The following is a 27,401-nucleotide window of genomic DNA, read 5'->3' on the forward strand; positions in this document are numbered from 1 at the left end:
GTTCAAAAGTGTGGGGTTGCCTTTTCTGTTTGTTTGCTTTTGAACGGAGATCAAAACTCTCTTGATGTTTTGACATACAGGATGTTTTTATAGTGCAATAACCCATTACATTACCCATTTCAGATCTCAAACTTGCTTAATTTATTATTGGCTTATATTGAAGAGCAATTCTAGAGTTATGGATGTGACATTTGCAGTAAAAACGTAAAACATAAATTCATAGAGCATTTCAAAGAGAGAAGCATGTTAACAGTATACTAAAACATCGGTTTACATTTTCATGTTTACAAAAAAAAAACAGTCTTAAAATATTGATCTGTATTGATGTTTTTATATATATATATATATATATATATATATATATATATATATATATATATATATATATATATATATATATATATATTTATTTTTTTTTTTAAATAAAAAAATTTGTTTTTAATAAAAAATTAATAAAATTATTAGTTTTTTTATATGAAAAATATGCATTATGAAAATGTATCCAGAAAATTTATGCAATTTTATAACAGACATGACTACCTTTCTGCAGATTTCAGTTGCAATGCAGTAGCTATGTTTCCATCCAAAAAATGCTAATTAACTTCATGCACAAGACTAGATTATCGCATAAAAGATGTGCAAATAAAGCAATGTACAATCACCAACAATCCATCTCATTAAAACTTTATTTTAAAATAGCATTTAATTACTGACCTTAAAGCAACATTTGCTTAAAAGTTCTCCATTTATTTACTGCTGAGGATACTGACCTGGCCTACATTTTTTTTTAATTAAATTATTATTATTGTAAATTGAAGTAATTGACAGCGATTTTTTCTTCTATTCTTGGTAAGGGTTATAGTGTTTGTGAATAAATATACTTGATAATTAATAAAACAAATTCAAACAAAACTATTATTGTATTATTAAACGCATTAAATTTTTAATAAAATTTGATAGGTCATATGAAAATCTTTTCAAACTGGGATATTCGAAAAAAAAATCCAAAGTATTTAGCCTTGCACAAGTCTAAAATTTTATAACAAATTTTTTTTTATATAAAAAATAGGTTCACAAACACCTTTTAATAGACAGGACAGTAGAAAGTATCAACAGGTAAGTGTGGGGAGCTGAAAGAGAGGGGTAAGAAGTGCCACCCACTTGTGATTAGATTGCCAAAAACACAGATCATGATAGCATATAGAAACGGGCAAAATTGTTGATACCTTTTCACTGAAGGGAGAGAAACAACATGAGATATTGCTTTGGAATTGTGGTTCAACCGAAGTTTATAAAAGGCTAACTAATAAAGCTGGTCTGGAGTAAATTGAAGGGTACCAACAATTTTGTCCATTTCTGTATAAGCGGGGTCTTACAGTGATGCTGCTGTAGTAAGAGTCTGAGCAGCAAGACTGACCTCTCCAACGAGCATCTCATAGATGAGCACACCCAGACCCCACCAGTCCACTGCACGGGTGTAATTGCTGTCTGTCAAAACCTCTGGAGCCAGAAACTCTGGGGTGCCACAAAAGGTTGATGTACGATCTCCATATCCCATACCTGAAGGATAGCAGCATTTCAGCAATTCAGCATTACATTTTTTTCAGAGAAAAAAAGTTTTCAAATGTCCAAACCTTCTTTGCAAAGTCCAAAATCTGCAATTCTCACAAAGCCATCAGAGTCCATTAACAGATTATCCAGCTTAAGATCCCTAAAATGAGGAAAGAGTAAAAGTATGAGCCAACATGCATGATTTCACACATGCATAGGGGCTGGGTGTGTGATATTCATCATCTATGATAATACCAGAAATCTTCAAACTGACTGTATAATGTTTTACAGTAACTCTGTCTAAAAAGCAATTGAAGATACAGTGATAAAGACTATTGGAATAACACTTTAATTTGAGTTATGAAAGCTAAATACATCTATAGATGATAATGCTAAATAATAGTAGGCAAGCAAGAATTTAATTTCCCTGAATTCTAACGCGAGGGGAATCACAAATGTGATACTGATTTCATTACCACAGTTTAAAAAATAAAAGCAAGTCCATTGAGCATAGTATACTATGACCAGGGATACAATCAGCCAGTGCAGTCATTCCTTCATAGTAAAAAGCGTCATTTTGTATCTGCCGGTTTGTTTACTTGTGGGACTTCCATTGGCATTTTTCCGCACGTTAATTCTGACCAACTGAAAAGCAGTTTAAGAAATGCATTCAATAATATCTGGCCAATGAGTGATATGGGTTTTGTCACATGGCTGCATTTTGGTTCTTTTCAACTGGTTCGGAACAAAGCAATCAGTGTGCAAAAAGGACCCAAAAATGGCAGAAAATGCTACAATGTATCATTTGTTGCTCTTGGTCCGGACCAAATGAACTGAACTACAGATGTGAGAGCACCCTTAATTTGATTTCTGTTTAGTTCGATTATGCTGCATTACTCAAAAAAAAAAAAAATAAATAAAATAAAAAATGCTGTTTACATGGTAGACTCTTAATCAGAGTATTGTTTTAATCACATTTAAATTGGTGTCCATGTTAGCATACTCAGTGTTCGTCTCAGCGCAACGCTGAATCAAATTATGCAATCACTGAATCCATCCACTAAGACACTCACTTGCTTCATTTCTAAAATAAAACAAGGCAGGCTTGCCACCATTATCTTTTTCATTTATCATTTTCATCGACTCGTATTACAGCAACTTTTCTCTTTTTCAGCAGCTGAAAATTCAGAGCTGAAAATAACTGGTCGAAACCAGCCTAAGTACAGCACAGAAACACATTCAGTAAAATGTTAATTTACAGTTATAAAAAAAATTTAAAAAAAATAAAGGCAAAAATACAACATATTTTTTTGCAAATATCACAGCCCTATATCACACCCTATATGCATATAATCTGGAAATGTAAAAATAATTACCTATAGACAATCCGGTTTTGGTGCAGAAACTCCAGGCCCAGTAATACACAAGCAGAATAAAACCTGACAGAAGAAAAACCACGGTTTACAGTTACATCCATAGGCACGTGTCACTGCTAAAAATACACAGTGCTAAAAACAGCATGTGCATCTGAGAGCAAATGGAAAAAAGTAGCACTTATGTAAACTTACGTAATTACTTATGTAAATGCTGCGTAATTAAAGTGTGTGTGTGTGTGTGTGTGTGTGTGTGTGTGTGTGTGTGTGTGTACCTGGCCTGGCGTTCAGAGAAGATGTTGTTGTGGATGTGGGTCATCAGGTCTCCTCCAGGAGAATATTCCATCACAAAACACACATGGTCAGGCGTCTGGAAGCAGCCGTACAGGTTCACCAGGAAAGGATGTCGGGACGCATTGATGGTCTCAAAAATCCTCTTTTCACACATTAAACTAGGATTAGAAACAAATGAATTCACTTTATAATGAGAGTCAGAAGTGTTCACTAAAGCAGGGTTTACTGGAACCTACAAACAAAATGATTCTTTTCAAGCAACCCCAATAAATATATATAGAAAAGGCAACCCTAGATCATGTATACAGATTTATAGCACGTGAAAAATGGATGACATAATAATATTATTAAGACAATAAAGTTTCAATTTCATTTTCTTTAAAATTGAAAATAAACAGAAATCTATTAGTACAGCACATTGTAGTAATGTGCAATATTTAAAATAATAACCTCCATATTTTACAGGATTTCTTTAATACAAATAAAGAAAAGTTTGCCAATTTGTGTTTTTATGCTGGTACCCATGCAGTTGAGGCTTGTCATTGATAAATGACACGAAAATTCCCTTGAGTTGTGGCAAGTGATTTACTAAAGGATTCATTTAAACAATAGGTTCAATTTGATTTCTTTAGAAAACAAACAAACAAAAGGAAAATCTACTATGCAAACATCACCTGTCCACTTCATCCCGGGTCACAACATCCCCTTTTTTCAAGGCTTTGATGGCATAAAGTTTCCCAGTCCTCTTGAATTCAGCCAGAAGGACCTTCAGAGAGACACGAATGACACTGAGACATCGGCACTATCCACAATGATTCAATTACAGTACAGAAGGACATCTGCAGGTTTACCTTTCCAAAGTGCCCTCTTCCTAAAACAGAAATGCAGTTAAAGTCCTCCATCTGCATCCCTTCTTGCCTCCTGTGAAACAGGATATAGTTTCAGAGAACATGACAAATAGAGAAAATGGCAAATGATCTGTGACAGACTGATATTCACCACCCTTAAAGCCAGAGTGTACTCTTCGATTGTAAACATATAATGTGCAGCTTGCATGTGTTCTTTTAATGAACTGTTTGCACCAATTAGTTTATCTAGAATGTGTCAGATCTAAAGCAGGCTGCCATTTCTCACAAGGAATAATGCACTAGTCACAGACACGATGACAACATGTTTATAAAACTCCTACAATTTCAGGTAAAACTAATACAAACACATTTGATCACTTACAAAAGATAAAAAAATGAAGTGTTCTTTGCAAGGATGTGTACTTTGGATTAACTTTGCGAAGAAAAAAAATGTAAAGCGAATTTTTAGGGCTTAAGGTTAAGAATATTTTAAAACCTTAAATAATAAAGATCTAATAAATATCATCCGGCCTTACTGAGTTGTAGGCTGGGACGCAGGCCTGGCTTGGAGAACTCGGCGGTCCTCAGTGGAGTTTACTCTGGCAGGAGTCTGGCAGAAAGTCCCAAAACACATAATTACCACTTTAACTCGACCACAGCAATAAAAAGAAACCCTACAAATTAAAAAGCAAGTGTTTGTCCACAAAACAAACCCCAGAAAGTGATTCATCAGCTGAAGGGTTCTGCGCCAAGTGAAGGCGCGGAGGCTTGGTGGGCCGTTCCTCGCTGAAATTCAGTTTAACAACTGCTGAGTCTCTGTGATAAACAGCCACAGCAAACAGACAGAATTACTCTTTAGTCTACACAGATTATTGCCATGAATGCAAAAGCCCAACGTTACAAATAAGTTTCCACATCTGGCTGGACTAAAGCTTTGCATCTCACCCTGTGGAGGGTGGTGTGGACACAGATGGAGGAGACAGCGGCTCTGAGCCAGGCAGCGGAGGGCTGAGGGCCGTAATGGTGCTGTTACAGGGGGGTAACACACTCATCATCAGACGCCCCCAAGTTGCGAAATTCATATTCATCTGTGCTGCCCGTAAGAAATTCTTCCCTGCGAGAAAGAAAACAGAAACAATGTAAGAACTTTGTTTAAAAACATATCTTAACATCGTTTACGTCTGAGGTTATCAACATGCTTACAGTTGCCAATATAATATGCTCAATACGCCAATTCAGTCGACACCAGTCAAAGGCTATTAATATCACTTGCAGATGAGAGCGACAGATAAAATGCATGACCGTTTTGATGGATCAAACTTTGGAGCTTTCATTTAGGTTTACACTTCATTTATGACTGAAACTAATCCATTCAATATAATAATAGTATTATGATAGTAATAATAGTACTAATAATCTATGAGATTGAATAATTTAGCTTTATTGCATGTATTTTCATTCATCAAGAAAATATTATAATAATTTGTGTTTTAATGTGACATTGGTCTCGAAGCATGCGTGATTAAAATCTCTTTTCAGTCCATTAGCAGCGATCTGTTCCTCCTGATTTTTCTTTTTCTTTGCATTATGCTGTATTATGGGGCAGCACGGTGGCCCAGTGGGTTTGTGTGGGTTTCCTCCAGGTGCTCCGGTTTCCCTAAAAGTGTAAAGACATGCACTATAGGTGAATTGAATAAGCTAAATTGCCTGTAGTGTATGTGTGTAAATGCAAGAGGGTATGGGAGTTTCTTAATGTTGGGTTGCAGCTGGAAGGGCATCCGATGCGTAAAACATTTGCTGGATAAGTTGGCGGTTTATACAGATGTGGCGACCCCTGATTAATTAAGAGACTAAGCCAAAAAGAAATTGAATAAATGAGTGCTGTAAAACATATAAAACATTCTGACACAGCACAGTTGTGGAGCACTCTTCTGCTTTTCTCCAAACCGCTTACATCTCTTTCTGGTTTTTCACACAGAGCTTTAAAGCATAATCTTCTCTTTTTCTCTTCTAATTCCTTTAAGCAGTGTTTACTGAAATCATCCTAAAGCTGGGAAATGCAATATTTATCTTTGAGTGCCCTGAATTATCCATCTGTGTTGACAAGTTTTGATCAAAGAATCTTGCATGTATTTTACATCATATACTTATACACAACCATTTTTAAAGATTTACATAACATTGCCTCTGAAATTCCCACTCATCTGAGCTTTAGATGTCATGTATGGTGCCCTTAAGGTCATTTGTTAATACTTTCACACTTTTGTGAAAGTTTGCTGTTGATGTTTGAGGACTTCATCACATTCTTAAAGCGGAACTTTGAACAAATTAATTGACAATTTTTAAGAGATTAATGTTTAATTCTATATATAAAAGCCATTATAAAGCCAAAAACCAATTAGAAGCGTTAAGGGATAAAAGATACAACTGCAAGGCAACTTTAATATACAACTAATATAACAAATTACTCCCAAATCGTTTTTTACAATTTTTGTTTTATTTTAAACAACCAAACGGTCATGTTAAAGAGATAGTTTAAACTCAAATGGTTCCAAAAAAAGATGCAATGTTTAACTGATTTCACTATTAGCTGTGCTTTAATTCGTCACAGTTAATTAATAATAAAGGCCTCTCAACACCACAAGCACAGAACAAAACTGCTGCAAATAGACAAAGTTAAGGCAACTGTGCGCTAGTTTAAAGTTCCAACTGTACATCGAGGCTAATACGCACTCACACTGGATTAACCATGGCTGAGGGTATTAACTAAGGACCATTCACATGTCACGTCTTTTGTGCGCACAAGCTCGTTATTTTTTTTCTTGCATGCATATTGGGGGCGGCGTGCATGCAGTACAACAATTGTCACACTTTCCAGGCGCACCTAGTTAAAAGAATGGGGCAAGCGCACAGCGAGTCACGTGACAAGAACTGACCGTTCAGCTTCATACTTTGTATGGAATATTCACATTTCTACTCCAAAGAGGAAAAATAAAATTAAAATAAAAAATACCAAACAAGTTCATAATATGTTTGATCAAAAGTGCCTTTCAAACAGTAGTTCAGCAGTCTTTGACTACATTTGTTCTCTTTAAAAGGGAAATACTTAGCTAATATGTAGCTTAGATTTACATTAGACAAACAGACATTTTTTATTCTCTGTTCTGTCATTTATTTTCAGTGTTGTACTTATGTTTAAATGCCAAAAACTTTTTTTTTTATTTTTATTTTTTAAGTCAGAAGAGAAATTGACTATTGTTTGTTTTTTATTATTATTTTGTGCTGTAATATTCAGTTACTGAGCAGCAATAAATTCATTTATTTTCTTGTCGGCTTAGTCCCTTTATTAACTCGGGGTCGCCACAGCGGAATGAACCACCAACTTATCTAGCACATTTTTTACACAGCGGATGCCCTTCCAGCCGCAACCCATCTCTGGGAAACATCCACACACACACTCATACATTATGGACAATTTAGCTTACCCAATTCACCTGTACCACATGTCTTTGGACTGTGGTAAATCGGAGCACGCAAACACAGGGAGAACATGCAAACTCCACACAAAAACGCCAACTGAGTCGAGGATCGAACGAGCGACCTTCTTGCTGTGAGGCGACAGCACTACCTACAGCGCCACTGCGTTGCTGCAGCAATAAATAACACTTTAAAATAGGAGTTTTCATGTGATTTTCTAAACTAGTAGTGTTTTGAAATTATTGAATTCATAATAATCGTGATAATTGTGAAAATGATGTTGCTCAGACTATAATCGTACAACCAAAATCTATAATCATTGCATCCCTAGTTCCAAACCTTTATGAGTTTATTTTGCTGTAGTAGGAGAAGTAGCAGACTCTCTGTGAGGATCACACTGGATAAAACATGAAGAGGTCAAGCCCACCTTTTTCTTTAGGGAAAATCCTCTTCTGTCGTTGTAGTTTAGGATGCCGCTCAATGACAGGATTGATGAATCTCACCTGATAGCAAACCACACCATAAACAGCTGTATATGAATTAGGTTTTCAAGCTTTAAGTGAATCTACGAAGTCTAAAAGAAACAGAGAGCAGCTGTACACAGTAAGCACACCACGCATGGTTTGACACTAGGATGAAGGTGTTGAGAGCTTCTCTCACCTCTGTGAACAGTGTGCCCTGCGGCTCCAGATAAAGACACATGCCGTGCCTCTGGTTGTCTAGAAAGTCTTCCAAACGCAGGAACTTCACGGCACACAGGGACCTCCAGTCTCGCCAATACACAGCAATCTCCAGTTCTCGAGACTACAGGAGCCAAAGTTATGCGAGTAGCAAAACAAAATAATAAAATCTGATTAGATATGAATTATACCTCTTAATTGTGCTCAAATTGATTAACATTCAACTTTTAGGTCGGGAAGAAATATTTGCTTATAGAATATATTTCACCACAGTAGGGCTGGGCTATTTGGCCTAAATTCAAAATTTCGATTAATAAAACATTTTTCTATTTATATTTTTTAATAATTATTTTTTGGGGGTTTTCACCTTTATTTTGGATAGGAAAAGTAGAGAGAATTGACAGGAAAGCATTGGAAGCAGAGAGAGGGGAAGGATTGCAAAGGCAAAATCGAACTTGTGTTGCCGTGAGCACCGGAGTGCATGTGTCGACGCACTAACCACAACACCACTGGCGCGGACGATTAATTGAACATTTTAACTCGACTGTGAATAATGAATGATTATTTTATTGATTTATTTTTATATTTTGATTACTTTGATTAATTTCCCAGCCCTACACCACAGTCTTCTTTGATGTATAGACAAAAAAAATTATTAATTCAAGAATTTGAGACAAATCGTTTTTAAATGTTGTTACATTCACTTTCAATTAAATAAATGTGAAAAATAAATTTGATTAGAGGGATAGTCCACCAAAAAACTGTATTTACTCCCCTTTTTTGTGGTTATAAAACTTTATTCTGCCAAACACAAAAGAAGATATTTTGAAGAAAGCCGAAAAGCCGAAAGAAGTAAATCATTACAGTATGGGTCTACTCATCTTTGTTGGAGGAACTGTGGGGTAGAAGAGGCACATCATGTGCATGTATTATGGCAGTGCTCAAGAATGAACAGTTTTTGGGAAACTGTGCAATCTGCCATTAATGATATTTTTGATCTTCATATTCCTAGATCATTTGAAGTACTTTATTTGGGAGATATTCCTATTAAACTTAAAAAAGGAGGAAAGATATGCATTTAAGATATTTTTGGTAACAAGTAAAAAAGCTAGAACCCGGAAATGTTATAGAGAAGAGCCACCAACTAAAGATGAATGGTTCAAAATTATAGCAGAAGTTGAGAAAATGGAGAAAAACGACATGCACTTCGACTACAATTAGAGATTTTTGAAAAGAAATGGAGTAAATAGCTGGCTTTCTCCACAACGACAATATAATTATCTATAACTGAACATTTACATAATTCTAAAGGTTATGCATCACTGTTGGAATATGTATGGCAAACTTTTATTACATTTTATTTGTTAATAATTTTATTTAATTATTCTTTAGATTAGGTTATTTAATATCTTTATATATGTATGTATGTATATAGATATACATGCATGGAATGGATGTATTTGTGTATACGGTATATGCATGTATGCATTTATGTATTATTATTTTTTGTTTGCTGGTTTGTTTGTTTTGTTTCCACTGGTTATATATTCCTAAATAATCAATAAAAACTAAGTATAAAAAAAGAAAAAACAAATACTATGAAAAAAAATTGGTTACAGATTGCTTCAAAATATGTTAAATTTGTGTTCGACAGAAGAGAGAAAAAGGGTTGGAAGAACAAAAGAGTGGATAAACAACAGAATTTTAAGTTTGGTGTGAACTATCCCTTTAAATAATGTGCACAGTAGTAGTGAGAAGTCAGAAAAGCAACCTGAAATCAAAAATGATCAAAGCCTCCAGCACAGATACAGCAAACTGCTTCCCCATTCATCAAACAGATGTGAAGGCCAGGCTTTGTCAGACAAACTGCAACACTATTTCAGAAATAATGAAATAAGTTCTCATTCTCTGCCGGGACAGCTGAATCAGCTTGGAAAAAGATGCGGTTTGACTTGGCCAGGATTCACACTGACTGTCTGTGTCCAAGGGGTGAGCAAAAGATTACAGTAATGTTGAAGGATTAGTCTGGATTACTCTGGACGTGCCTGATTGCACTATGGAAGTTAAGCTGCATTAAGGAAGGTGAGGAAAAGCCTTCAGCCGATGACCATCATGGGCACTTTCCATAAAACAGATGTGGCAAGTGTTGCCTGGGATGATTGACAGCTGTGAATTGCATGCTGTAAAAGCACTCAGGACTTTGACATTATGCCATGCATTAAGGGTGAGCTCCTTAACTGAATTCAAAACTCTTATTTATTTACTAGATGCGTCTATGAAATATGCAGTAGAATTTGCTGGCACTGACCCGCTCCAGTTCGATGCTAAAGCTTTGGTTCCAGGCATCCTTACTCAGCGGCCGCCAATGTGTGCGACCAACAATCTTGTTATCCACTTTCAACACAGCACTGATTTCAGCTGAGAGACAAAAAAAATGAAGCATCATACTTATAAAACCACTTGAATTTTTTTCAAAACTATTTCCATAAAATTGTTTGATTCCCAAGAACAAAGTAAAAATAAAATCAATCAAAAGACATAAAAAAAAAACATCATTTGTGAAGGTATTTTCTGTGATGCGCATCTCAGTGCTTCTTGATTGAAAAAGTTGAATATTGCTTAATAAAGCTATTACTATAATTTAGGCCCTTGTTTATATAATACACTTTTGGTAACTTGGTCATAAGTGGGCTATGATAAGTTCAGGTGTAAACAGGATCTGTAACATACTGAGATTTAACCACTTTCAAATTTCACAGAAGAGATATTTTTTCAAGTGGTTAGTTGTTTTTAGTGGTGTAACCGATCACAAAATCTCACATTGGAGTGAAATGTAATTTGCTTTCCATTTATTACAAAAGCAGCACTGCAGGAAACTTTTGGTTTCAACAAACAGAACTTGGAACCTGTAATTTTATTAAAAATATAATGAAGAAATAATCAGCTAATAAAAAAAAAATTTCTAACAATATAGTTTGAACAATTCCAATTTTTTATTAGTCTCATTGTCAATAAATGATTCAGTTATTCACTCATAAAACTTCACGTTTCATTGCTGGATGGATCATTTTTGAAGAATTATTCAGTGGCATATTTTTGATGACTGGTTTTGATATTAGGTAAATAATGTAAATGCTGCAAACAACTTTCATTTTTGAGCATCATTAGATGCATATGAAGATGATTTTGATCTTTACCATAAACATCAGTGGTTTTATCTAAACTATAAAATGCTATCCTAGTACTGCTGTGTTATTTGAGCATTTGTAACTAACTAACCAACTCAAAACACTAAAGACTGAATCTCTTTTTGGATTTTTACGGTTTCAGATTTGAATGCAGCGATTCGAAGAATTAATAACTGTATGCAAATCATCATCATTTATCATTTATGTTGCTTGGGTGTTGAGATCCTAATCGTTTGATGATTATTCAAATGGCTTACACTGAATACATTAATGCAGGCTAAACTAGTAACAGAAAAACACTTTTAATGACACCCACCACATTCCGAATAACCCACCTTCTGTCATCATTATATTTTACAGGAAAGCATAAATTCTTTCATACATTTGATGTAAATGACTCAAGAGGAGATCTGCATCTGTGAAAGTTACAAATTCAAGATTAATCTAAATTGAAGTAAAAAAAAAAAAAAAAGTATTAATCCGAGGGCCACTTGTGTTCCAAACTGTGGGTTGTGTTCTGTACGAATCACAGATCAACTGTGATCGGTTACACCCCTAGTTATTTTGATTAGAAAAAAAAAAAGTGCATGTGAATAAAAAAAAGATAAATTGAATGGCTTTATAATAATTACTGCAGTAACATTTGTTTTATCCATTTTAAAAATGTATTTGGACAACAAAATAAAAGTTTTCAACAGTTTTTTTTTTTAACTATTATTATGAAATCTATTATTTTTCACCCTGCTGCCCGTGAGAAACTCACATGACAGTTCATCAGTCTTGGTGGTCTTGCCGTTGGTGCTGCGAGTGGAAAGGCCGGTTCTCATTCTTAGTGATTTGGAGTCAGATGGACTTCCAGGAGCGGAGGACATGTTGCTTACACGACAGCGGCCTGGAACTGACTCCAGCAGGTCCTGACAACCCATCAACCTGACCTCCAATCGCCCTGAAAACAAATGCACGCACAATTATACACAATCCAACAGCCATACACAACACAAAAACGCGTTAACAAAACAACATGCACAAACATCACACACAGATTAGTTACATTTATTCATCACCACTGTATTAAAATATACAAAAATGCGGCTGATGCAGATACCTTTCCGATACAACAATTTCAATACTTCTGATAATCTGGGCTGAAAAAAATATATAACTAATAATAATACATCACGTGTATTAAATATAATCAACTACACCTACTAAAAAAACAACAGCTAATGAAAAACCAAATCATAATTTGTGCTGATGTGAACTTGAATAATCATCTGTATCTCACACTAAAAATGGCTTTGTACAACATTTGTAATTTAGTGAATAAAAATGCAATGATGCCTTATAATAGCTTGATGGGTTTTATGGGGCTTAACAATATCACAGAATAGTATGCGAGCAGTATAGGATTTGGATCAGTCCCCTCTGGTCAATAACTGATATGGCAAAGTTGTGGCATCAAAGCAGGTATCCAATCTGAGTGTTGGATTGGCACATGTCTACCATTTCATTGATAGGTTGATTCATAGGTATATGGATGGAGTGAAGAGATAGTGATAGATCAAATTTAGTAGTAGGGGGTGGTTGGGAGGCCATCACTATCGGCTTATGGAGGAAATTTGGCAAGGACACCAGAAATTTAACTCTGCTCTTTACAAGAAGTCCCGCTGGATTTTTTTAAATGACCAAAAAGTGTCAGGACCTTGATTTTAAGGTCCTGTGAAGTGCTTTGAAATATGCATTTTTATTCTATGTTAGACATAATCTCAACCGAAACACAAAGAGACAGAGGGAAATAGTGTAGCTTCTCCCCTTTTTAAAAAATAGCCAATAGTGTTTAATTTTAATTACCACCGCTTCTGCCAGTGAGATTGGTTGAGCTCAAGCACATCAAATGAAAAGCAAACATCACAGACAAGCGTCTTGAAGGGGGTGGGGCATGTCAGATACTAAAGAGCATTAAATTGGTTATGATTTGATAAGAATCCTAAATATGAGGTGATCTGAATAAAACTGTTGATTTATTTAGGTGGAATTGACAAATACAAGCTTTACATGTTTATATCCGTTCCTTATCTTCTAAATGTGAATTGTCACAGTTTTGGTGCACACTAGCTTATAGATATCTTAAACTAACAATACTGATACTAAAATCTAAACAATTTTATTTCATGAGACCTCTGACAGTATAGTGTCCCTGTCACTGTATTGGGGCATTAGGACCCACACAGACCAGAGGTTGAGCACCCCGTGCTGGCCTCACTAATGCCACAACAGTGGTCTCTCATCCAGGTACTAACCAGGCTGAGCCCTGCTTAGCTTCAATGAGCAACCGAACGTGGTCTGCAGGGTGATAAGGCTGTGGCCACTTGCTTAATTTTATTGTTGAAACAAATATATATTTTTGTTTGGCTCATTTAATGAATAACAAAGCTTTTTTTTTTTAAAAAACACACATTTTGCAATAATTAAAATTACTGTACTATTTCATTGACTTAACATATCTTTATTAAAAAAATTAACAATAGTATTTCTTTAAATATAGTCAACATTTCATTCAAAACACTGAAATTTCACAAATACAATACGAGACAATACGATGCCAAAGAAGCCATGTAGAACAGCTTTTAAATAAAACCCACACACCAAATAGGAGAGAGATAAACAGAGTATGGTTTAGGCCAGGGGTGTCATTGATGGTGCTTCTCTACTGCAACATACACCACCTAAACTAAACGTCTTTTATGGATGGTAACTCTGCACCACTGCTGGAAGGCCTTATTCACCTGATACATCACACACTGTGATGCAGTTTAGTATGCTCTTAATGCCGGAGTTAAGACTCTCAACAGGGTCTTCAGTCTTACCAGCAAGACTCTACTTGCTAATTTATGGTGAAATATCATTTAGCCACTATAACATTCCTTCTAAATCTGTGTCAGTACCTGTCAGGCTGGCTGGTTTAAAGAGAGAAGAGGATGCTGAAGATGAAGAGCGCAGGCGTTCCCTTTGCAACCCAATACCAGGAGAGGAACCTACTGTCAGCTCTTCTTTAATGGCAGCTCGTTTGGGATGGTCTTGGGGAAGTTCTCCAAGCTGCTGCTCCAGAGACAAACGCAACAGGTCCAGTTTTTGAGAGGATTCCTGCAAACGGGCCTGAGCCTGGACAATGAAAAGAAAAAAAAACCCTGCTCACAAATATAGAAGAGACTCTGCAAACACTCAGCTACCTCTCTGAATGATGGCGCAATAAAACAAGGCCATTGAGAGACAGATTTTAGGTATTAGATATAAACTCTAAGGATGACATGTTGATGTTATGAATGAGAAGAGGAAAAAGAGAATGGGCTGATAAACAAATCTAATGCTTGTAAGTGGGCTCTTATAAAATGTCAAACGTAAAAAGGCAAAGAAAAAGGAGAGATGATGACTGCCGTTGAAATTATCTGAGCTGTGTTAGAGCGCAATCTTCTCACTTTATCCCTTTATCCCTTTCAGTGGACTCATCTTAGGTGACAAACTGTGTGCTGCTTCGAGGTCAAAAACCCTTGGCTGAACAATACTGCCCTTCTAAGCAGTTCTCAAGAATGAATCAAAATACTTCCAAAAGTACTTCCTGGTCTGACCCATGAAAATGAGTAGCAATCTGATAAGAGTTTTCCCATTTTGGCATCCTCATCAAATTACATTTCAAATGTATCTAATTAGGGATGTTCCAATCACGTGGCCAGCAAAGTAAAACACGGTAACAGCTTGATGCAGAAAGTGCGAGTATGTCAGCGGTCTGGAGGCATTATAAAGTTGATGGCGACAACAATGTCATAGCAAACTGTGAGATATGTAAACTTGGGATTTTTTGCCGGTATTTTAAGTTAAGGTGCTATTTGTTTTTATGTAAATTTTTTTTTTCATTTACTGTTGCACTAAAGTTCAAAAGTGAAGAATTGATGTTATTTATTACTTGATTGTTCCAGCTCCCTCACAGAAATGCTCTGTTGGCAGAATTGTTGAAAGTTAAAATAAGGTGAATTAAATAAAAAACAGGGAACATCCTATATCTGTTTCTTCCCTTTTCTTTCTTCTTTTAAAAAAAAAAAATGTATTATAAAAGTATCGGATGGGGTTTCTGATTGAGACATCCCTATATCTAAAGTGGCATTTCAAATAATGATTTTGATAATCATTTTTATAGAATAAAATAATTCTATACATATTATTGTATTTAAGTAGTTTAAAAGGTGCTGACTGAACCTAGTTTGACAAATTATGGTGAGATAAAAAAAAAAAAAAAAATCAAAGGGTTATTTCACCTAAAAATTAAAATTAGCCCATGATTAGTGCATGTACTGCAGTTAAATCAAATGCAGCAGCGCAGTTAAAAAAACAATCTGCCAGAAAGACAGCCTCTTCTTTTGTAAGTTGTTTTTGCAAAAATGCATCGATACACTTTAGGAGATCTTTACTGCATTTTAATCAAGATTCAAACGATGATGCAGCCAGCATGTTCAGTTTTTCCTCGAAATTAGACTGTATGATTTCAAAATCTGAAGCAAACACAAACAGGTCTGTACACATATAACATCGGAACAAAACAGCAGACAAGCTGAAGGAGATGGAAAATTACTCTCTGCCAACTGCCAATCTTCTGGCTCGAGACTTCTGGTCTCATTCACTTCCATTCATTTTTAGACATTAAAAACTGCTTGTTTCGCTGTTTGATGTTGCAAACTGATTTTTTCTTATTATATTAATCTACTTGGTCTGTATAGTAATGCAAACATTTGTTTGTAGAGCAAGTAGTTTGATCGTTTTCTGCCATTCATTATTCCTAGTCATTTTTCCCATAGGCGACTGAATCGGAAGTTCTAAAACAATAGAATGAGGTCAATAGGGTTTCCTGCACTTCCAGGCACTTATGAAGAAGATGCATTATCCACAGGCAAGATGTGCAGGAAATACAACATTTACTTTTCTAAAGACAGTCAGTTCTTCTCAGAGATTTATTCACTATATTGGGATTTCTTTGAAATCTCAACTGATCTGAATCATCACAGAATGACACAGATGATTCATGGTGAGTGCATACATCCCATGACAGACAGCAGTAAACCGGCACATGGAAAGCAAGAATAAAACTAAAGTTGTTTTTACAGTCTTGTTGGGCTGAAACTGAAATAAACATCAGGTTGTATGAAAAATACAAAATTCACCGTTTTAAATTGCAGAATGAACATTTTTTTTAATTACATCAGTGTATTAAAATGCCAGTAGCATAATGTACAGTACAGAAACAGTCTGGACTGAACAATCTGTAAGTCCCCGCATACAAAGCATTCAGAAACCATCAAGCATGTCTGTTGGTTTCTGAAAAGCTTTTCCATCGCAAAACAATGCAAGCACTTACTTCCGCTAGAGCACGTCGGTCTTGCACTTTACGGACACCAAGCTGCTTAACCACATTTTTGGCACCTTCTGCCACAGCTGCCTCAATCCTTAGATGGTGCCTGAGCTCCTCCACCCGCAGCTCGAGAGGACTGATTGTTTCAGAAGGGCGACCTGCAAAACAAACCTGCATTTAGCAAAAGAAACCCATCATTGCACCTAACAATTAATACAAGTTTATTAATGATAAGCATTTAAAAACATTTATAACTTTCATTACAGTTTACATTTCAAACATTACACTAAATAAATAGTTTCTTTAATGCACACACAAAATTAACAGTTCAAATCTAAATAAATAACATAAATTAACACTGAATAAACACTGTACAAACACCAAGTAATCAGATCTGCACTAGTAAGATAACACAACGAAAGTTTAATCAACAGTGTAGATAACATCAGTAAAATGGGGGAACTATTGAATTCTGCATTTTCATGCCACTTGCTTCCAGAGTGTCTAGTGAGAGCTACTTCATTACAAAAGCATTCACATATTGTGCAAGGGATGAAAACAACCTACAACGAAAACCACACCCAAGCGCAATGCTAAAAGGTCACCCTAATGCAAAGCTGACATTTAAGCTTGAATCCAAAACTATAGAATTATATCCTCAGCAAATTGATCCACTTTTTATACAAACAACAATCTCTTTTTATGGGTGAAGCTGATGTTTTGCTACCAGGAACGTGTGACCTTCCTGCAGCACACTTTAATGTGTTTGTGTAATTATCATGATTGTATGCATTCTCTTCAATGACTGAAACGGTTTGCTTACCTTCTTGCTGTGTGGTCTCTCTCTCTCCTTCTCTGGCCTGTGTGACTTTGACAATCTGCATGCGGAGCAGCTCGATTTTCGTCCGACTATCCTGCAGCATCTGCTGGGCTGTGGACAACATCTTCCGATCCTGAGAAGTGACAAGAGAGTCGATAAAAAGAGATTGTACTTTGTAGCTTGGATTTGCATTAGAACAAACAGTGAAGACTCAGTCTGACAAATAGAAACTGCGAAGAAAAAATAGAGAATAAAAAAATGATAACTTCATTATTATTCTTATATTTTATTTTTAAACTATATGATAGTTATATTACTTTATTATGTTATTATTATAATTTTTAATTAATAATATTATATTATAAATATGAATGTTCCCACAACACAATTTCCAGATTTTTCTCCCCTGATGTTTATGATTGGTACTTAAAATAACAACAATAATAAAATAACAATAAAACTATTTAATAAAAAAACCCATGTTGAACAATTTTCCATTTTGGTCTGACACTAATCCAAAAAGCCAATCCAAAAGTACTTTGTGTTTTTACTTTTCTGATCTCATCAAATAACAAAATACAAAGCTTATTGTGTTGATTAGTGGATGGGAGATGAAGTCCAATACATTTTATTGTGCTTCAACTGAAACAGCAGAGACTGAAGATTTATTTTGGGATTTGAGAATCAAAATTGAACGAGTAAACACACACACACACAATAGCTTGAGGTTTGAATAACTTTTCTCTTAAACATTTAATCAAGGTATCTGCAGGTTTCATCAAGTCAAATTTGAGACTTTTTAAGAGCTAAACAAGAATTTGTCTAATGGCCTGGCTGGGTCAATGGATTTTTTTTTGCTTGCAACAATAACAAAATGTAATTATTTCTCAAATGACAAGTTAAACATTGTTAAAAGTATACTTATCGTGGAGGCAATTACAAAAGCAATCAAATATAATATATTTGTTGGCTTTTGGTTCAAATTGATTGAGTATAACTTCTATTTAACCAATTCATTTCTGTTATAAAACCTTAAGTTTCATGCCTATTTATAAATTTGATGTCTACTTGCCCTGACTTCTGCAAATAGTTTTTGTGTGAATGAAAGATGACGTAAAGCAATATATTGCTTTGTTATTATCATGAGAAATTGTGTAAATGATTTTAGTTTTCTTTTCCTGACTTTACTGAGATGGATAGACTGGATGTAAGCCCAATTGGGTAGCTTTACTTGGACAGGGAAAATTAAGACCGGTTTAAAATTATAAGAAATAAAACACAATATTACAGTGAATATAATACTTTAAGGCTTAAAATTTTGTTGTTGAAATTCAAGACATTAAGACCCTTTTTAATGAATGGAAATTTCATGTACTGTAAATTCTTATCCCACAGCAAAAAAGTCTGAATGAAGAGCCGAGACCATGTGTTGGTCTTGCTTTCCAGTGTAAATATTGAAAGATTCTTAGATCAAAATGCATTTACTTGCAGTGAAATTACTTTAGATAAGAACTCTTTTTTTCTGTAAAAATCAAAATGATTTAAGTTTATAAAAAAGTTATTAAAAAAGGCAATTGGCTAAGAAAACGATTTGGATTAGATGGATTAATTTTAATTGGAGATTTGTTCTTGTTTTAAGTCAATAATCACTTAATTTTATTTCATTTCTCAAAAAACAAGGGAATTTTGGTAACACTTTACAATAAAGTTGTTTTAGTTAATGCATTTACAAACATTAACAACCACTGAACAATGCATTCATTACAGTATTGATTTATGTTAGTTAGCGTTAGTTAATGAAAATACAATTGTTCATTGTTAGTTCATGTCAACTCTTGGTGCGTTAATGTTAACAAGGATGATTTTGGATGTTTATAATCCATTAGTAAATGCTGTACTATAATTAATGAATGTTGTACAAGTATTGTTCATAATTAGTTCATATTAGTAAATACATTAACTAATGAAACCTTATTGTAATTTATGTATTTATTTTTTAATGCCATATCAGCAGCATGGTCTATTTTAATGGCAAAACATATACTAAATATACAATATATAACATACTGTCATATCAGTTTCTTAACATACATTGTACAAAAAAAAATCATACAAATAGCAACAAAAATTAAAAGAGCTTGATTAAAGATAAATATTCTAAAATTGCCTTTTCAAACATTTCACTTCAAATATTTCCTCTATTCTCCAATATCATTAAAAAAAATACACATTCTTTTAAAATATGTTTTATCATCAAAATATTCTTACACAAGTCACAAATAGGTTATTCTTCCCCTTTTAATAAATATGCATGTAAATCTTATTGTAAAGTGTGACCGGGATTTCTTCATTTTGCATCTTTAGTAAGTGAATCTTGATTTACAGATATTTCCATATTTGCTTTGCTAAAACAAAAAAAAATACAAAACAGAAAATACAAAACAAAAAAAATACAAAAGATGATTCGACTTTTTTTTCCCAGAGAATGCAACTTTTACGTCCGTCCCATGGGTAATGACTATGAATTTAAAACTTTCCGTTTTTTTTTAAGGGTTTGAATTTGTTGAAGAGCTACTTTAATGATATTTTTCAAACAGAAACACACACATTGAGCTTCTTCAAAAAGATAAACTCCCACAAGACCAACAGGTCATAAGTGCAGCGGTTTTCATTAAACTCTCCTCTTCCTCCTCACGAGAAGCAGCCAGGTGTTCACCACACCCAAACATCAAACACTGACTGTGCAGTTTTCATCTCAGAGCTTTATGAGCCGTGACGTTACACTCATAGTATTGCAAAAAATAAATAAATAAATACAAAAAAAAAAAAAAAAAGAGCAAGAAATCCTCAAGTCCAGCCAACACATTATGCAAAATGAAAACAACGGGTTCACTGATCATGTTGTCCCAACATGGTTTCTCATAGAGTCCCAACACACAAATGTAAACAACATTTCAACATGAAACGTGACTTTTCCGAAACCTACAAAAAAAAAAAACAATAATCAGGAGGTAATGGGGAAAAAAGGAAACTATACCGTCCATAGCGCTCTCCCCCTCTCAATGCAGCTCAAGAGGTCATCTGTCATGTTTTGTGAACTTTCAGATAGCTGAATGACATCCCCTTGCTCTTCCTTGACCCCCATCAGACATTTCCTCCTGATGCGTTCGTCTCTCCGTCCTCAGACATGCTCTCGTCAGTTTCTCCCACAGAACGCTGATCACGAATCAGCATCCGAGAAGCCACCCCATTCTTTCTTCTTATTGTTCTACTGTCCTTGCATCCTGAACGCTCACTCACTCGCTCATTCACTCACTACTCCCCTCCCCTTTTCTCATTTGTTCCTTCTCCCCGTCTCTCTCTCTCCCTCCGTTTACAGATTCTCTTCTACAGGAGTTCGCCACCTCTAACTGCTGCTGCTGCTGGCTGGCCCAAACATGAATGCGTTGGTATTGGTTGGAGCAAAGTCACATGGGCTGCTGCTGTCGCCAGGCCCAGGACAGGAGAAACCGAATCAGTACCAGCAAGCTCTTCCTCCACAGACTCCAAGGTGCTGATGTTTTAGTGTGCGCTTGTGAGTGTGTGTGTGTGTGAGGGAGATCAAAGCTCGGTACTCAAGCTGTCTGAATCCAGCACAGACATAAATCACAGTGCTGCCAGCACACTGTGTTCTGTGCCAGACGCCGCAGCATTATAAGAGCAATGTCTGGGACTCAAAGAATAAGTGGAAAATACACTCATGGCTAGCTAGAGGTTATAGGACGTCACTTTAAAAGGGTTATAAAAGATGAGGGTCGGGGGGAGGGGCCTCCTTTGTGTGCTTATTATCATATTTCATAGCCATTTGGCAGCATCCAAAACTGATTTAAATACACAGAGGAATAAAGGAGAGTTAATTATTTCAGAGATGCACAGCAGGTAAATAAAAAGGCCCTTGGGGGGGAAATCCTCACCTTGACAGAACTGTTTGTGTAAGTCTGGATAATGTTCTCAGCTCCTTGCTTCACTTTGAGCTCCATGGTAAGCTGTTTTTTCAGTGTACGGACATGACTGCCCAAGGGTGATGTGACTTCTTCCCAATGGCACGGGTCTGGGGAGGTGGCATCATCTGAGAAAACAAGAGGTTTTAGTAACTGATTTATTTTAGACTGTAAAAGACATGAGTCAAAAACATTTTCAGCAAGCACACATAATATAGTCAAGATATTTTAAAATGTAACAAAGAATTTCAATCAAGTAAAAATGCTGTTAATTCTAAGGTTTTATTATTTATCATCACAAAAATATTCACCGGTTTTCAGCATTGATAAAAATATCATTATTAATTTATTTTACCAGTACTGGGAAACACCCAAACACTCATTCACACACATACACAACAGACAATTTAGTTTACCCAATTCACCTATAGTGCATGTCTTTGGACTTGTGGGGGAAACCGGAGCACCCGAAGGACACCCACATGAACACAGGGACAACCTTCAGACTCCACACAGAAATGCTAACTGACCTACCGAGGCTCGAACCAGCGACCTTCTTGCTGTGAGGCGACAGCACTACCTACTATATATATATATTATGTATAGAGATTACATTTTTAATGAACAACAGGTTTTGTAGAATGCAGAGAGAATCAGTTTGGTACAGGCCAAGGCCAAAGCATGACACATTGTAGCACTCCTAAACTTCTTTTCTTTCCCACCAGAAAAGCATCTTTCCAGGAGTTTGGCACAAATGTGAGTGTACGTGCACTGATGGGTATAAAACTGTCTGTTGAGAAGACTTGAGACACAGTCTCTTACACATGCACTCTGTGTGTGTAACAGGTATCATCCTGCAGGATTATTTTAATAAACCATTTTTTTTTACTTGGTGAATAAGCAGATTTATTTCACTGACTTAATGCATCTAATAAACATATAAATACAAACACATAGAATTGATCTGACTCTCATCTGAATACACATGCTGGAGGTTTACTGTTGCCCAGTTTACTGTTTACTGAAGCAGCTTTATTGACAGATTTGTGCAGCCCTATAACAAAAGCCCAAAAAAACTATGATAATTAGCCAAATGTAAATAACAAAGTTAAATAATTAGGAAAAAAGCTTAACAATTTAACTAACTTTTATCTAAAAAAAAATAAATTATATATATATATATATATATATATATATATATATATATATATATATATATATATATATATATATATATATATATATAAAGGGTGTCACGATCTTCCAAATCCTCGATTCGATTACATTTTCGATTCTAAAGGCACGATTCGATTTTCGATTATGAATAATTAATTAATTAATGACCAATTAATTATTTGTAGCCTACCGTTTTAACTACCTGACCTGCATGGTCTTTGTTTTACCCATAAACAAATCATACAGTACATGAATAAAGGCAAGTTACACACATAATTACCACCTGTCAATCACTTTTTCTGTGGGACTCGTGAATAGGCAGTGATCTGTGTCGTTATAATGGCGTCGGTAAAAAAGACGCACAGCCAACAGGATTCAGCCAACAGTATCTGAGGTGTTCGCTAAAATGACTAAGTACAAGTGAGTGAAAGATTGAAGCAGTCTACTGATCCTCTGACTGCCTGAACCCGCTGTCTCGAGCCCATGGCTGTGTGTGTGCGTCTGTGTTTGTGTGTGTGTGTGTGTCAGAGGTAGAGAGGAAGAAGAGCTGCTCAGAAATGCTACACGCCACTGTGGATGTCAAATCGTTGTCGTTCTAAAATGCCATTTAAAAACAAAGACAGTGTAAACAGGGCCTGACTGTGTGTACTTTTCGCGAGCGGATTTGCAACGAGGGCGGGCGGAGGATCGCTATGCCGGTGTTGTCTATCGGATGAACCCCAATACGTACATAGCAGAGCTTGCAAAACTGTGTTTTTAGGTCTCCTGGTTCTGCAGTTTAACAAGCACTTCAACAAGCCTGTTTTTTCCCGCTTGGCAAGACAAGCTGACGTGACATGGGGGCGTGGCAGCATCGACGATTTTATTTTTTTATTCAATAATCGAAATTGAGCATAAATTTCGATTGATTTCGATTAAAAATCGAAATCGTGACACCCCTAATATATATATATATGTATATATATATATATATATATATATATATATATATATATATATATATATATATATATATCAAAGCATGATCACTCCTTGTCTTACCCATCACATTCTCCTTCTGTGTAGCCATAGCACGTGCATTGAGCTCCTGAAGCTCCCAGTGGAGCTGCTCGAGCTTGCGGCTGGAGGCTCTAAGCTGACCATCCACATCAGCAGCACTCTTGCGGTTGGTCACTGCTCGGCGTAGACGCTCGGCCGCCTCTTTGATCTTCAGCTCGCGTTGGATCTCCTGCCGGAGAAGAGCAATTGCATCCTCTACACGCTGCTGAAACTCAGGGTCCATCAGGTCCCCTTCAGCCAGACCTTGAAGAGCGCTGCTCTGTGGTTTTCGGGACATTGAAAAGGCATTGAAAAAGTTACAACTGTGTTTACCGAGGACAATGAAACAATGACATCTTCATATCAGTTCAAGGGAAGCATAAGAGACACTGATGAAAAAGGGTAGATTTACACAAAAATGAAAACTGCCATCCTAAATGCATTTAACTTTTTTTCTTCAGGAGAACATTAATGAAGATTTATATCTGAAACTGGTAATTCATTATTTGCTTATTTATTTATTTATTTATTTATTATTTACTTATTATTTATAGGATTTAATGATATGATTTTTATTGTATGATAATATTCTCGGAAAACATTGCGGTTATGAGTTTATCATTACAAACTTGGAAAAAGTGTAATGAATAAAGTAATAAAGTCTTTCTTCCAAAAATGTGAAATTTAACTCAATTAATAAATGTATTTGCTAAATTATTTATTACATTAAAACCAAAACTATACATACCCCCTTTTTTAATCCAACAACTTAGAATTATTTAGCAGACAAGGATACATATAATTTAGAGGGGACAAAGAGCAGATATTTTAAGGAATTTAATGTTTTTTTTAACCTTATAGCCCTATAAACAAAATAAAAAACTGAACAGAATCAATTCTTTATAGATTCTGTGTTTAATGATTTAATAAATGCATTATCAAAAACAAAGGATATGAAATCAATGCACCACACCATATTTTAGTAAATTTTTAGTAAATGTAATCAAACTAATATTTTAAGCCTGAAGTGAACAGAAGTAATCAAAAGTTACATGGACAAACATGATATTCTAAAAAAATCTATAAATATAAGCTATAATTACGAAGAATAGTAAACACAAATTTGAACGACTGAAAATAACATTTGGAGTGAACTATCCCTTTAAGAAAATAGGTAATTTCATTACACTAACCAATTGTCAACTGCATTCGCATGGCATTATTCATACATGAATAAAGTGGAGTTTTCTGTAAGCAAAATCATAAAATGTGAAACTAGGGTTATAAATAAGAGCTGAATTTCCAATCCAGAGAAGTAGCACCAAAATGTGGTAACATATATTTCAGAAATAAGGCCTTAACATTTACATACTTTCGAATTCAGTGGTTTAAAAGAGTTAAATAAAAGGTAGTAACCCTATACATTACTACCATGTATGAAGTAGCAGTAATGGCTACTTTCACACTGCATCTCTCTTTGACACCTATAGAGGGCAGGGTTTCCTATATTGTGATAATCTGACACATTAATAAAAAGCCTATACTTAATCTATAATGCATATATGACGCAATCCTTGTAATTAAGATATAATAAAAACAGGACATTCAACAAACTGTCTACTACTGTAGTTTTGGTCTCATACTTTCAACTAGACATTCCTAACAGCAATTAATCTGGGAATACAGGCAGACGGCATTTTGAAAATAAAAAACAGACACGTTCAACTACTTAAAACCACAAAAGATATAAATGTTACTTGTTACTTCTTATACATAACTTCACTTAGGATAAAGCCTCTGGTGAATGGCATAAGAGGAAGCTGTCAAACCCGTTCAACCTGAAAATCTGAAGCGAAATTTAATTGTTTTACTTGAAGACGAAAAACTTCTATAAAAAGCAACAAAACAATGGCAAGTGTAAAAATGACGTCATAAAATACTGTATTTGTGTAACTAGCTTATCTTTTTGGACATTTAAGCTGTATAATAGTTTCACTATTACTAGAATAACCATACTGTCTTGTAAGTGCTTCACGTAAAAGTGAATCAAAAACGTTGAGGCGCTCAGTGAAATGTAAACACAAGAGCGTATGAACGTTAACGGCTTGACTGCTGCCTTTTATGACTTGTTTGATCTCCAAATAGTTCAGTATATCACAGTAAATTCCGTAACTTAAGCGTATCAATAAGGCTGTGTTATAAATATATCTGTTTTGTTTCTTACCTGTAGCGTCACACCCGACATTGTGAAAGAGTGTTCTGAGCGCTGATGCTCAGACTAACCGAATCCTCGCTCGAGCTTCTTGGCTCACGCTCACGCGGCGCTTGATTGAGTGAAACTAAAAAACATATCCAGACTCCCAACTGAATCTGAGAGCGCAAACAAAGGAAACATTCAAATAGAGTACAACTTGTGTGCTGGAAGAAGATACAGGTGGCTGTCTGTCAGCTGGGAGGCTTGACGGCTCTCGAGTTACCGGTAGTTTTTTATGGAAGAAGTTGCCTTGCCTTTCCCGTTTCCTGAGGTTTGAAAAATCCCCAACGCCTCCTTTTTCAATGATTGGCTGACAGCGCTGTCAGTCAAAAGGTCTGCATCGATGTCACTTGTCGCAGAGACCAATAGCAAACAATACGATTAAAAATTACCTGAAAAATTCAGCATATCCAACAAAATAAGAGAGATACATTTTAAGATCTTGCATAATGTTTATCCTACAAATTCCCAAAATAGCTAATTATTTGGATATATCTAATTTGTGTACTTTCTGCAAAATACATGAAGAGACTTTATTTCACTTATTCTATATTTGCATTCACATTAAACATCTTTGGATTGGAATAATATCAATTTTTTATTTATCGTCCTTATTTAAAAATTATTTAGATTTGTCTATAAAAGATATATTTCTGTGTTTCTCGGGTAATGATTATGCTTGATCTTATTGTAATTTTTTGTGTTACACTGTAATTTTTTTATACACAAAAGTTCCTAAAAACAATACAGATATTTAATACTTTTCTTGTTGAAATTTCGTACAATATTGAATCTCTTTAGCTTATTAATAATAATAATAATAAGAAGTTTCTTAAAGCTTATGATAATCTTTTTTCTTAATGCTTGAGGCTTTGTAATTTTTTCAAATTGAATGTAAAATGTGCTTTTACAGACATAATCAAGTGTGCAATGTGTTATAGAAATTATATTAGTCATTAAAAAAAGGTAAATAAGTAAATAAATCAGTAGAAAGATGGAGGTAAGGAAAAAAGAAAAAAGGGGAAACATCATACCCTCTGTAAGTACTAACACTGGTGACTAAATAGTCACAAAGTCTCTGGAAAGGCACATAAAACAAAATAATATTTTTTTCCACATAACAGCACAATCCTATAATACATGTCGTTTTGAAAAAAGAACTATAGAATAAAACAAAAGGAGGAAAAAACAATAACAACAAAAATAAAAAAACAAACAACGAAAGACCATTTCCTGTGAGCTTCTGATCACCCTCCTCCAATAAAGCCTAATTGACACACAAAACCATTTCTTTCATGTGTGAAGGCAGGTGTTCTGTAAAAGG

General features: G+C 35.1%; 1 protein-coding gene across 3 annotated transcripts in view; it reads right to left on the minus strand.

Annotated features, from left to right (window-relative positions):
- The window catches only part of pkn3 (protein kinase N3), a 28,080-nt gene extending 1,732 nt beyond the window's left edge, over positions 1–26,348 (minus strand). The window contains exons 1-20 of one of the 3 annotated variants that reach the window (XM_073952280.1): positions 26,301–26,348; positions 26,048–26,193; positions 23,827–24,103; positions 21,583–21,737; positions 17,633–17,762; positions 16,816–16,967; positions 14,357–14,573; positions 12,175–12,357; positions 10,532–10,641; positions 8,204–8,347; positions 7,971–8,046; positions 5,012–5,180; positions 4,780–4,882; positions 4,603–4,676; positions 4,070–4,139; positions 3,893–3,984; positions 3,200–3,376; positions 2,928–2,990; positions 1,635–1,711; positions 1,418–1,560 (exon numbers count right to left, since the gene is read on the minus strand). In XM_073952280.1, the coding sequence (XP_073808381.1) occupies positions 1,418–1,560; positions 1,635–1,711; positions 2,928–2,990; positions 3,200–3,376; positions 3,893–3,984; positions 4,070–4,139; positions 4,603–4,676; positions 4,780–4,882; positions 5,012–5,180; positions 7,971–8,046; positions 8,204–8,347; positions 10,532–10,641; positions 12,175–12,357; positions 14,357–14,573; positions 16,816–16,967; positions 17,633–17,762; positions 21,583–21,737; positions 23,827–24,103; positions 26,048–26,068 (2,433 nt within the window). In that variant the 5' untranslated portion in view covers positions 26,069–26,193; positions 26,301–26,348. Of the gene's footprint in view, positions 1–1,417; positions 1,561–1,634; positions 1,712–2,927; positions 2,991–3,199; positions 3,377–3,892; positions 3,985–4,069; positions 4,140–4,602; positions 4,677–4,779; positions 4,883–5,011; positions 5,181–7,970; positions 8,047–8,203; positions 8,348–10,531; positions 10,642–12,174; positions 12,358–14,356; positions 14,574–16,815; positions 16,968–17,632; positions 17,763–20,666; positions 21,738–23,826; positions 24,104–26,047 lie in introns of all 3 variants that reach the window. The other 2 variants (XM_021476503.3, XM_021476504.3) reach the window with 2 other exon arrangements.
- Between the last annotated feature and the right edge of the window lie 1,053 nt (positions 26,349–27,401).

The sequence above is a fragment of the Danio rerio genome, chromosome 5 (assembly GCF_049306965.1).
Source record: "Danio rerio strain Tuebingen ecotype United States chromosome 5, GRCz12tu, whole genome shotgun sequence".
Classification (NCBI taxonomy): Eukaryota; Metazoa; Chordata; class Actinopteri; order Cypriniformes; family Danionidae; genus Danio; species Danio rerio.